The sequence below is a fragment of the Amphibalanus amphitrite genome, unplaced genomic scaffold (assembly GCF_019059575.1).
Source record: "Amphibalanus amphitrite isolate SeventyFive unplaced genomic scaffold, NRLGWU_Aamphi_draft 001197F_arrow, whole genome shotgun sequence".
Taxonomy (NCBI): domain Eukaryota; kingdom Metazoa; phylum Arthropoda; class Thecostraca; order Balanomorpha; family Balanidae; genus Amphibalanus; species Amphibalanus amphitrite.
The window spans coordinates 200,001-211,593 of record NW_024882691.1 but is presented as its reverse complement, the minus strand read 5'-3'; the positions used below and the strand labels follow the sequence as shown (position 1 = coordinate 211,593).

The window sequence follows — 11,593 nt, the reverse complement described above, 5'->3', positions numbered from 1 at the left end:
CACAAGGCTCCTGAAGGCACCGGTGACCTCTTAATATCTTCTTGTCGGCCTATGAAGGGTCCGTTCCGTAACAGCAGTTCTAAGGGCCCCACGCGCGCCTGTGATGGCCCTAAACCAGTGTCTCTGAGAGCCCCCACAACGGCGCCTGTGAGGGCCGTCACCGGCGACTGTGAACCCTCCACACCGGCGGCTCCGAGGGCCCCACATTGCCATATCTGAGGGCCCCACACTAGTGCCTCTTAAGGCCCTATATCGGCGGCTCTGGGGGCCCAACATCGTAGCTTCTAAATGCCCCACAAGTGCGCATGTGACGGCCACCCACCGGTGACATTTGAAGGCCCCACACCGGCTACTCTGAGGGCCCCATCGGCGCTGAGTCCGTGCCGGTCTCTAAAGACGACCCCACAGGGTTTCTTAAGGTACCACCGGCCTTTGATGGCCCTTTGTCGGCCTCTGAGGGCCCGTCGCCGGTCTCTGGAGCCCCCTGCCGGCTTGTAAAGGGTACGCGCCAGCAGCTCTAAGGGTCCGACATCCGTGTACGACGGACCCACACCAGTGTCTTTGCAACTTACCGTTTTTTTTTCGCCCTTCTTCTTAAAACTAACTTTTCTTTTCTTTACATCTTTATTTCATGCATTGCAAGTTGTGTAATTGTTTTAGTTTTAGTAGTGAAAGACTGCAGAACCAATTATTTTCTTCAAGCAGAGTTAGGTAGTGGGAGTTATTGAGGGACAAAATCATTGGGGGTGCTAACTGGAACATTCGGGGGTGCCCGGAAAACCATTGGGGGTGCTCATTTGAGCGTTGGGGGTGCTGCAGCACCCCCAAAGGTATACAAATCGACACCCATGCTACCCTACAATCCCCTACCCAACCCTACCCTACCCTACCCTACCCTACCCTACCCTACCCTACCCTACCCTACCCTACCCTACCCTACCCTACCCTACCCTACCCTACCCTACACTACCAGCGACAGTCCAAGTTTCAGCTAAATCGGCCCAGAAACGGCTGAGATGTTGCAAAAATAAATTAGTTGTATTTTTTGGTGAATCCCCTTGGCCAGCGGTGCCCTGTGTCGGCCTTCGTTGTCAAAGGTCAATGACCTGCCGGGTCTGTTTCCACTCAGTTTTTTAAGCGAACAACTGAGCCTAAAGCACGTGCCCTCTGCTCGGCGCCGGTCGCGGCCCCACCACGTGCACACCGCTGAACCAACCCCCTCGAAAATTTAATACGACAAATGAGTGCACGCGTCCGACTTGCAGTGAAAATTTCACCCCCGTAGCCCTTACCGTTCCCGAGCAATAGCGTGTTTTTGCCGATTCTAATGTTAACCCTATGGGCACGCGAGCACGCGCTGCGGGCGCACCCCCGGCCCCATCATGTCCAAAATTTAATACGAGCTACGTGTAAAGGTGGCCCACATTGCTGTAAAATTTCACGGCCGTAGGTCAACAGACGCCGCCGCAATAAGCGCTACAAAGTGACTACGTCGCACACGGCGGCGGCGGATTATTTAGGATTTATAATATAGACTAGAGGTACAGGTTTGCGCGATAACTGTATGTTTTGATTAATTATATGTGACGGATGCATTAGTTTGGGTGAGTGGCTTGTATTTTAGCTGTATTATTTGGGTAGATTTGGGTAGCTGTTTTTAATATAATAGCGATAGTTGCGGAGTGTCCAAGTCTTTTGTATGTTAGGCCCTTTTTTAACTCAACCCTACCCCTACCCTACCCCTACCCTACTCCTACACTACACTACACTACACTACACTACACTACACTACACTACACTACACTACACTACACTACACTACCCTACCCTACCCTACCCTACCGTACCCTACCCTAGGCCCTATTTTAACTCAACCCTATCCCTACCCTACCCTACCCTACCCCTACCCTACTCCTACACTACACTACACTACACTACACTACACTACACTACACTACACTACACTACACTACACTACCCTACCCTACCCTACCCTACCCTACCCTACAATTTGGAAATCCAGCAGCAATATCGTTTACTGTGCTGTCGAACGAACTCGCTGATTCGGAAATTCTCGATGTGCTCGTATCAGGTGAAGAAGTTTCTGTATATGTCCTATTGTGCCACTGTATATTGCCTTCACCTTTGGCACGTGTTCAATGTGTCTGTTATCAACAAGTTTAAGGTTTGCCTGAATAATGCTGCTCGAATGTTTTTTGGCTACGAAAGATTCTGTAGTGCTTCTGCAATGCATGTTCGCGAAGGCATTGATAGCTTTGATGTTATGTTCAGAAAGTCATCATGGATGTTTCTCCGAAGGCTCGGTTTGACCAAAAACACTGTTTTGAGCGCTCTTGTGAACAGTGATGTGAGCATACGCTCTAGATATAGGGCTGTGTGGAATCGGGCACTGTTAGCAGTGTAAAGTGGTTCTATCTCATTTACAATTGGACCATGAGTCCGTAAATACAGTTCTCTCTCTCTCTCTCTCTCTCTCTCTCTCTCTCTCTCTCTCTCTCTCCCTACCCTACCCTACCCTACCCTACCCTACACTACCAGCGACAGTCCAAGTTTCAGCTAAATCGGCCCAGAAACGGCTGAGATGTTGCAAAAATAAATTAATTGTATTTTCTGGTGAATCCCCTTGGCCAGCGGTGCCTTGTGTCGGCCTTCGTTGTCAAAGGTCAATGACCTGCCGGCCCACTCAGTTTTTTAAGCGAACAACTGAGCCTAAAGCACGTGCCCTCTGCTCGGCGCCGGTCGCGGCCCCACCACGTGCACACCGCTGAACCCACCACCTCGAAAATTTAATACGTCAAATGAGTGCACGCGTTCGACTTGCAGCGAAAATTTCACCCCCGTAGCCCTTACCGTTCCCGAGCAATAGCGTGTTTTTGCCGATTCTAATGTTAACCCTATGGGCACGCGAGCACGCGCCAAGGGCGCACCCCCGGCCGCATCATGTCCAAAATTTAATACGACCTACGTGTAAAGGTGGCCCACATCGCTGTAAAATTTCACGGCCGTAGGTCAACGGACGCCGCCGCAATAAGCGCTACAAAGTGACTACGTCGCACACGGCGTGGGCGGCGGCGGATTATTTAGGATTTATAATATAGATAGATCGTTTTATTTATGTTTTTCATGTGGTGAACAGTGAGACCCAGGCTCAACTTGTAGGTCCCATATGTCATACAGTGCCTTTGTTGACAGGCCAAATGAAAAAGTGAACTGCAACGAATTGCGCATAAAATGCTGGGTCGTTAACCTTTTCATTTTTATGATTTATGCAGAGATGCAATAAGTCGCCTATCCAAGAACGTATCATCGCTGGTTTAGCTTGTCGGAAACCGACTTCACTTCCTATGCGATAGTTCACCAGTTGAATTATGCGTTGCATATGAGATAAACAACAGATGCATGGTTGCATGTCGGGCTACCTTAGCCCACCACTCACAATGACCTTCAGACCACACCGGACAAAACACCGACAACCGCCCGGAACCCTCCGAGGGCGTCACCCAGAGGCGTGTTTTCCAGGCCCTCCAGTCAGCTGTGAACGGTCCCTATTCACGGCATTGTAGTCAGGTCACGAACGGCTAATAGACATGTCGTGACTATCTCACGGCTGATCGAAGGAGGCGGGATGGGTGGGAAAGAACCGCACGTTTGGTGTCTGGTCTGAAGATAGAAGAGGGAGGGGGTCCGGGGGGGGGGGGGGTTCTTGGGAATCCCTCCTCCCCGCGGCCACGGCTCTGCAGCCTGACGGGATATAAATGCGTGACTCGTCTGGGATTCATCGTCATTCGTTAGTGAGACGAGGAGGCTGAGAGGGTGCAGAGACACTGCAAGATGAAGAGTGTGATGATATTGGTGGTTTTGGTGTGTTGTTTGGTGTTGGCGGGCGCAGCACCACAATGTGAGTAACGGCTACACAATGTTCTTATTTTGATGGCGCTTTTGGTAGTGAAAGGCTTTTGGTGCCTCGTGCTTGCAATAGTGAGCGATGTCTCATACCTAACATTTTGTATTGCTTATGGTAAGATTCGTGCTTTTATGCTGGATACCTATAAGGACATTCAATTACAAAAGGATATTGTTACTAATGCTATTGTAGCTAATAATCTGTTTTCAAGTTTATCTTCGTATCTCGCACTTGATTATACGTGTTGCTATGTATTAGGATAATTTCGATGCCATGGAAATGTTCGTTTCGGGAACTTTTCCCATTTGCTGTTGGACTATGATTATTCTGTCTCATACTCTCATTGGCGGCGGAACGGTGGGGATGGATGGGGCACTGGGGCACCATGCCCCTTTTGATTTGGCATTTTAACATTAGCCCTATGGGCGTTGCATGGAAAGAATGGGACCAAAAGTCGGCAGTGCCCCCCCCCCCCTAATTGAAGGTGTTCCGCCGCTACTGATACTGCTATTCCTCTCTCTGACAATTCTCTCTACCCCATCCCTCTCTCACCTACCCCGCCCCTCCTCTCACCACCAGTCGGAGGCGGCTCGAGCCGCTGCCGTCCGGGCAGTGTGGTACAGAGGGACTGTAACACGTGCACGTGCTCCTCTACCGGGGTCCTCGGCTGTACGCTGAAGGCCTGTGTCGGAGGAGGCGCCTCCGGCGGAGGAAGGCCGCGCCCGCGTGAGTCCACTGTTTTTTTTTTTTGTGGGAGGATACTTATTTGTTTTAGTCATGCTACTGTTGATTGTCACTTGTCAGTCATGTATGGTGCATTTGTTTTTTAATTTGTTGAGTAAAAAGGAGATTGATTGTTTCAGAGGGTTACGGCTTGATAACATTTTAGTGAAATTTGAACTTGTAGATATTTGATTTGATATGAAATTGATTGGTCTTATTTTTATGAAATAATACGAGGTTTATTTTAAAGTTTGTGTTATCATTGCGACGGATTTGTTTCTCATCTATGCAGACTTTCAGCGATAACAAATTGTCTCTCTTCGCAGGTCCACTGCCAGTAAATTTTCCCGGAAACTTCCCGGGAAGTTTTCCGGGAAGGTTTCCCGGAGGTGGAAGCCGGTTCCCCCCTAACTTCGGAAGGCTTGGAAGCTTCAGGGTAATTATATTTTTATGATTTTCTTTTTTGTATTTTGTATGTATGTACACAACTTTCCATGGGCCTTTTCGTCCCACCTTGCCGTGATGTAATGATCGAAGTTCGTTGAATCATAATTTCAAAATGTATACTCGTCCAAAAACCACAATGTAACTGAAAATAAATTGTTTGTTCTGTTTCAGCAGGGATAATATCATGATGAATAAGTAATCGGGAGGAGAGGCCAACGACGCCGGAGCGACTGCTTGAAAAAAGCCATCGCATGCATATATGCTGGAACTTCACAGCGTCAAGAAATCATCTGGCATTCGAAGTCAATCCTTCAGTCTTCATTGCTATGTGCTCTAATTAAATATATTTCTTCGGCACCCAAGTAACGTTGGAGATGACAACATTGTTGCCGCACCTTGTGTGTATGTTGACACATCATGATGATATTGTTATTGCTATATTTTTAATGAGGAGGGTTCACCCATCTGATCATTCCCATGACCTACCGTCACCTGCGCTCAGAGATATGCAACACTACGGATGTCGTTAATCATATGATGACAATAAATGGATGTTTTTCATTTTCGTTTGCAACCATTTTCACTTCGTGGGATATCGCCAGAGTCAAGTATACGGAAGCCCTTATTTATCATCATTCCATCTGCTGCGACGTTTGCTTTAGATATCGATAGAAAATGACATAAACTCAGCCGCAGGAGATATTGCAATTTAACAACAGAAGGTTATGATAACCATCGGCGCTCATGAACTACTTGATGTGGCTGGTATACTTCTGGCTAAAAGAACCATTGAACCGAATGACAACAATACCTCCTCCCCCATCTTCCCCATTCACCCCAACACTGGTCCCAGTCCCTGTCGTCCGATAAAAACTAGGCCTTGCCCTGAGGCGGGCCCCGGTTCCCGCCCACCAAACCCGCCCAGTCATGGTTTAAGTGGCATAGGTTCATCGCCCGCGAACTCCCGCATTAGAGGACACGGAGGGTCGTGAGGGGTGGGTGGTTGTAGCCAAGCCTGACACAGACGTCAGCATGGCAGTGAGATTGTTTGCTGCAGTGGTGGTGCTCATTTTGGTTTGGGGATCACTAGTGGAGGCCCGTCCTCAATGTAAGTTTGCCGCTGGAGCGTTTGGCGGAGTGATACTGTTCAAATGTATCAGTTGTTTCAAAGGTGTCAATTGATCAAAATGTAGTGCTGGAATCTATGACGTGCATGCTGGCATGTATATTGTATATGCATGCAACTGTGCTTTCGATAGATGCAAATGCATGGAAGTGACGTTTGTTAAGTGATGATTGCTGAAATGCAGGTGGTTGTGCAAACTGATCAGCAATGTAATCAGCGTCGTAAACCAGATGTTAGGCGGGGAAATCATCGACGTCCTCAAATAATAGTTATCAGTTATCAAAAAGTGCCAAATGAAGCATTCTGGAATCATATTTAACCTCTTATCAGTGCAAACCTCATCAAATTTAATCTGCAGTTATTTTCCCCCTGTCCCTTCACAGACAAACCAAATCAGAAGACCACCGGATGTGTGTTCGGGACCGTCCGAATGATCGCCTGCAATACATGCCGCTGCCTCTCTGATGGAACCTACAGCTGTACGCGACTCAGGTGTAGCTCTCTGACGTCACGTGGGGTGTCCGGAGGCTCCATCAGTGGTGTCAGAGCCAGTGGAGGCAGCTTGAGTAACAGAGTTGCTAGCAGCAGTAGCAGCAGCAGCAGTAGCAGCATCACTAGCAGCGTTAGCAATAGCAGCAGCAGCAGCAGCAACAACAACAACAACAACAACAATGCATCGAAAACTGGTAAGTGTTTGAAAAATGAAAGCTGTGCGAAGGCGTTGTCCGCCTTTTTCTGGCATTGTGATTGAGCTTATGCATTGCCATTCGATTTATCTGACAAAAGACTTAATCAAATTGCACCCAGGGAACTGCTGAAGACATTCATGAGCCTCCCCTGAAGTGCTGAACATCAATTTATTAATGGTGCATGTCACAATTACCACTGCTATCATGAAACTAACACGCTTGCCCCTTTGTTCATTTCACAGGCATTAGTTCACAGCTCGCCAACCCCGAGTGGAGTTTTGCGTTTATTCCGGCATTTCCGAACAGTTTTGGGTACATGCGTGCCTACCAGCCGCTTCTTCGGGGCAGCGCGGGGCAGCACTACGCAGTTTATCAGAACGGCAGAGGTGTAAACTTCTGATGACGCGTGCATGATGTTGTTACTGTTGTTTTGTTACGTTTTGCGGTTTACTGTTAAAGCCAAAAAATAAACACAAAAATGCAAGTTGGATCGTCTGATAACTGTGGGTATGCGCAACCCAAACTTTGCGCCATTGTTCTACTTTGATGTTTGCCAGCGACAATGTGTTTTCATAATCTGTGGCAGTGAATATCGGACGTTCTCCCGTAATGACGTCACGGGAATGGCGCTTTATTGTTGGCGCTATCGCAGGATCATAGCGGAGCAAAGGCCACCTAGGAACAGCGGGAACTTGACCCGGTCAGAAAACTCGGCACAACTTGTAAAGCTGGTGTCGTTGAGTGAAGAGTGGATATGAAGAGTTTTAGATCGACGGTTGTGCTATAAATTTGCAGTGGTTTTAAAATGAGAACATATCTCATTGCTATGGGAAGCTGGGGAGAAGTCAAGTCGTAATCAGACCTTGTTTTGCAGACGTTTTGAAATGAGCCGGTAGGTTACTTCAAAGTTCAATTAAGTAAATTTTGCTTTCATAGGGTGCTTGCATAAACTAATGTAAATTATGGATATGTCATATATTCAGCAGGTGGCACAAATGGACGCTCTGCTTCACAGGCTTATCCATTACACCTTTCACATCATTATCATATCTACATGAAAAACATGCGACATGGTAAAATATGATACGGTCATGACACTATCAGAGAGTCCTGTCACATATACTGGCACAAACAACTGTTGTAGATAACTGTCGCATACATCGTCGCAGTCTCAAAAACCTTCACCTGCACATGGGATGTCTTATCACATTCAATAATACCAGCTCATCGGAATGGCTTCATAGTTAGCACGCACCGTAAGCCCTCCAATAATCCTTTCATTGTTTCACTTCCATCCGTTCATTCATTACTATTCATTACTCATTCGTTACTCATTTAATTGCTCACTCATCCAAAGGCACCACATATCGGTCTCAGAGGAGACGCACTGATACCTATTAAAGCAATCCAAAGGCAGGCCCTTCTGGCCAGATTGTTACTGAACTAGGCAGGCTAGTATTGTTACTGGACTAGGCAGGCTAGTAATAGTTTCAGGTCGCATTAAGTCAGATACGGGCAACAGCGAGCGCATGAGGTCAACAGAGGTCACAGATGAACGATCCTATGTCATGTCTCGTTGACCAAAGGTCACGAATCGCTAACCTAAGGCCAAGACTCTCTGACCTCAGATCACGATAACGATCCATTGCCCCAAGGTCACGGCCGTTGGCCCAAGGTCACGGCCGTTGACCCAAGGTCACGACCCATTACCCATAGGTCACGACCGTTGACCGAAGGTCACTACCGCTGACCCGAGGTCACGTGAGGTCGTGCCACATCTTGATGGCCTTGCCGGTCGAGTGTAGCATGTTATTCCAGTGCTGCAGTCCGGTGCCGGTTGTGTAGGTGATGGGACCGATACAGCATCGACCCAGCGTGTGACGAACACCTGCCGTTAAAGTTCAGGTCAGGTCAGGTCATCGAAGGGCATGCCAGATCAGGTCAAGTAAGGGCACACCAGGTCAGGTCATGTCACGTTAAATCAGAAAGGGTTTTTACAGACTGGGGCGTGTCAAGTGTATGGTGATGCTATAGATCCCTTTGGGAGTAGGCTTATTTTTGGGGCAGGTCACATCACGTTGACGTATGGGGTCAGGCCAGGTCAGGAAAGGTTATCTAGGTTCAGGTCGGAGGAAGATCCCTCAGGGTTGATTCAGGGTTGATTTGGATGATTCAGATGGCTTCAGGTGGATGGTCAGGGTTGATTTCTTTGGGTCATAAAGGCAGATCATGTTTAAGATCCGAAAGGGTGGCATGCATTTTCAGTTGTTATCTACCGTGCTTTTAACGATGCTCGCTCTTTGTTCACGCTTTCAAGAGGGGACTAAATCATTTTGATATACAACCCTTCTTATCAGGTGGTTTTCACACACGACGATAAATTCTTGTAAACAGAGTTGTGTAACGGCAGTAACTGATTCTAAGCATGACTGGTGTAGGCAATTCAGTAGATTGCTCACCGCTCAGATACAACGTTGATTGTAAGCTTCCCCCGTCCCGACATTTCGACTTTGTTCTGTTTGATCTAGGTTATTGCCGGCCCATAAACCGGGAAAATTTCATCGTATACAGAGGATCAGACTGGGTCACTAGGCTTCACAGTGAAGAAAAACTCCGTGAGTTTCATCGAGGGAACACGCTTTGGGCTTTTGTATGCAATTACTGTCCATTGTTGATCTTTAAGTGGAATCAACGATTTCTGTGTCATATTTGTCCTCTGAATTGACCACTGATTGCTCTCGCTGTAAAGCGTAACTAATAACTTTCTATGTATGGAATTGCTGTTTGCACTACACCTAGGTTTGCTAAAGCTTCAGGGCTTGGCCACCAAACAGCAATTAACAAATTATTCTGCCTATTGGCCACTGAATATCTCACCGATTTTGTTTCGGGCGCAGACGGTGACCACCAGGCAGACGTCGGACAGGAAGCTCCTCTGTACGGCCAGAGTGAAGCGCTCGCTCAACTGGGGGTCCCTGGTGTGCTTACAGGGACGAGACTTCTTGGTCCGGGCCAGACGCTTCCTCTCGTACCACGAGAGTTTCACGAACATGGACACTGGCGGCAGAAAGAAACGGCAAATGAAAATACTGATTGCTGAGAATGTAATAACCAGACTATTCTCTCTTCTTTATTAAACTTGAGGATGCTCAAAATTAAATCCATCAATTTGCATGACGTCAATGTCAGTTGAATGATGCCTCGGTAGCTAACAAGGCTGCAACCACTTATTCTCTGCAACCATTTATTCTCTCGTTCTATAAAACCTTGACGTGTTTAACCCGCGCCCTGCTGGGGGGGGGGGGTGTTTGAACACCCCCCCTTGTGGTTTTTCGCAAATATCTCAAAAACGGCGGCGCGGAGCGCCGCCGTTTTTGGTACACCTTATCATACATCAATTCTACACATGTTGTGAAAATTTCAGACTAAGGTCATTCAAGGTCAGGTCACCAGGTCACTTGAAGTGACCTCACCTCATAAAAACTTTCAATGTCTGTCATAGCTACACCGAGTGACCGATCGCTTTGAAACATTCAGCGATTGCTAAGAGCAATAGCATGTACAAAATGTATATCTCAGAATTTTGATATCGATGACCTAAGGTCAGGTCAATTTTGCGACCTCCCCATTATAAGTCAATGGGAGAAAATTGAAATGCGCCTCTTTTGGACGAAAGACATTATAAACACTCCCAAACACTGAATTGCAAGTGGTTTAGACACACTGAACATGAAAATGGCGTCCGTGACCCCTGTTTATGCCCTGAGGTCATCTTAGGTCACGAATGATATCTAACAGTTTTTCGCAAATAACTTTTGATAGAGGCATGCTAGAGCGATGAAAACGCCTTAGATGTGTTCAGCTCGACGATACGGATCGACTGATATGCAACATGACCCTTTCCGGTCAGGTCATGACCTTGACCTGAGGTCAAATTTTCAAGTTGACCTTTCAAGGTCAAGTTATAGTTCATTCGATGCGTCTTGACGAGAGGAACACGATGCCGGTAAAAGTAAGCTTGTACAAGGCCTGGGTCAAAAGTTATTGCAGAAAAACTGTTTCCGAAAAAATCGGCTATTTTTGCAGTTTTTGCCCCCTGCAGGCAAAACCGTTGACGTTAGGTCAAATCTGAGAGAATTACTCAGAAAGGGCGTTAATAGGGCTATCGAATGCGCTTTTCCGCGGCGCTGTAGCTCTATTGGTTCCCGAGTTATGCGTTGGCTTCTTGGAAATTGTCGACATTCGACCTGGAAATCGGCGAAATTTTGCCTTCAATGACCTCTGGTGACCTGACCTTTGACCTGACCAAAAAATTGACCGAAGTGATTTCCTCATTATTTTTGACGCTCTTTCGAACGCCGCCTTCCGCGTATCGCTACGTGGCCCAGGAGCCGAGTTAGAAGGGGGGGGGGGGGTGTTCAGACACCCCCCCCCCCCAGCAGGGCGTGGAAATCCAGGACCCCCAGCCGGGCGCGGGTTAAAACTGCGTACACCAATTAACGTGATGTCAACGTGATCAATGCTGGTAAAAAGGATCTCGTCAATACAAAACATATATGTTATTCAATCAACTAGTGAATTTACCTGCCCTAATTGAGGCATTGTATACCTCAAATTGATTATGCCAAGCAATGACGGCCGCTGTATCGTCTTACCCAGTTCGGTGTCGTGCATCCTCAGGTC

At 47.4% G+C, this 11,593-nt stretch overlaps 2 protein-coding genes across 4 annotated transcripts in view; one reads left to right on the top strand and one right to left on the bottom strand.

Annotated features, from left to right (window-relative positions):
- The first annotated feature begins 3,801 nt into the window (after window positions 1-3,801).
- Window positions 3,802-5,656, top strand: LOC122371042. Of its 2 annotated transcripts, none has more exons than XM_043347088.1 (4): window positions 3,802-3,919; window positions 4,505-4,651; window positions 4,975-5,084; window positions 5,267-5,656. In XM_043347088.1, the coding sequence occupies exons 1-4, from the start codon at window positions 3,853-3,855 to the stop codon at window positions 5,273-5,275; spliced, it is 333 nt and encodes a 110-aa protein (XP_043203023.1). In that variant the 5' UTR covers window positions 3,802-3,852; the 3' UTR covers window positions 5,276-5,656. The 2 variants fall into 2 exon arrangements, with proteins under 2 accessions (XP_043203023.1, XP_043203024.1); XM_043347089.1 differs by having other exon boundaries at window positions 3,844-3,919; window positions 5,270-5,656.
- A 2,214-nt stretch (window positions 5,657-7,870) lies between these two features.
- The window catches only part of LOC122371040 (synaptotagmin-1-like), a 35,689-nt gene continuing 31,966 nt past the window's right edge, over window positions 7,871-11,593 (bottom strand). For both annotated transcript variants that reach the window (XM_043347084.1, XM_043347086.1), the window contains exons 8-10: window positions 11,566-11,593; window positions 9,788-9,967; window positions 7,871-8,798 (exon numbers count right to left, since the gene is read on the bottom strand). The exon at window positions 11,566-11,593 is cut by the window's right edge and continues 87 nt beyond it. In XM_043347084.1, coding sequence (XP_043203019.1) covers window positions 8,668-8,798; window positions 9,788-9,967; window positions 11,566-11,593 — 339 coding nt within the window. In that variant the 3' untranslated portion in view covers window positions 7,871-8,667. The remainder of the gene's footprint in view (window positions 8,799-9,787; window positions 9,968-11,565) is intronic.

Excerpts from the sequence above, each read along its gene's own strand:
- LOC122371042 (XM_043347088.1), top strand. The coding sequence starts at position 3,853 with ATGAAGAGTGTGATGATATTGGTGGTTTTGGTGTGTTGTTTGGTGTTG. Across the intron at positions 3,920-4,504 it reads GGCGGGCGCAGCACCACAAT|TCGGAGGCGGCTCGAGCCGC; the intron begins GTGAGTAACGGC and ends TCTCACCACCAG. Across the intron at positions 4,652-4,974 it reads CGGAGGAAGGCCGCGCCCGC|GTCCACTGCCAGTAAATTTT; the intron begins GTGAGTCCACTG and ends CTCTCTTCGCAG.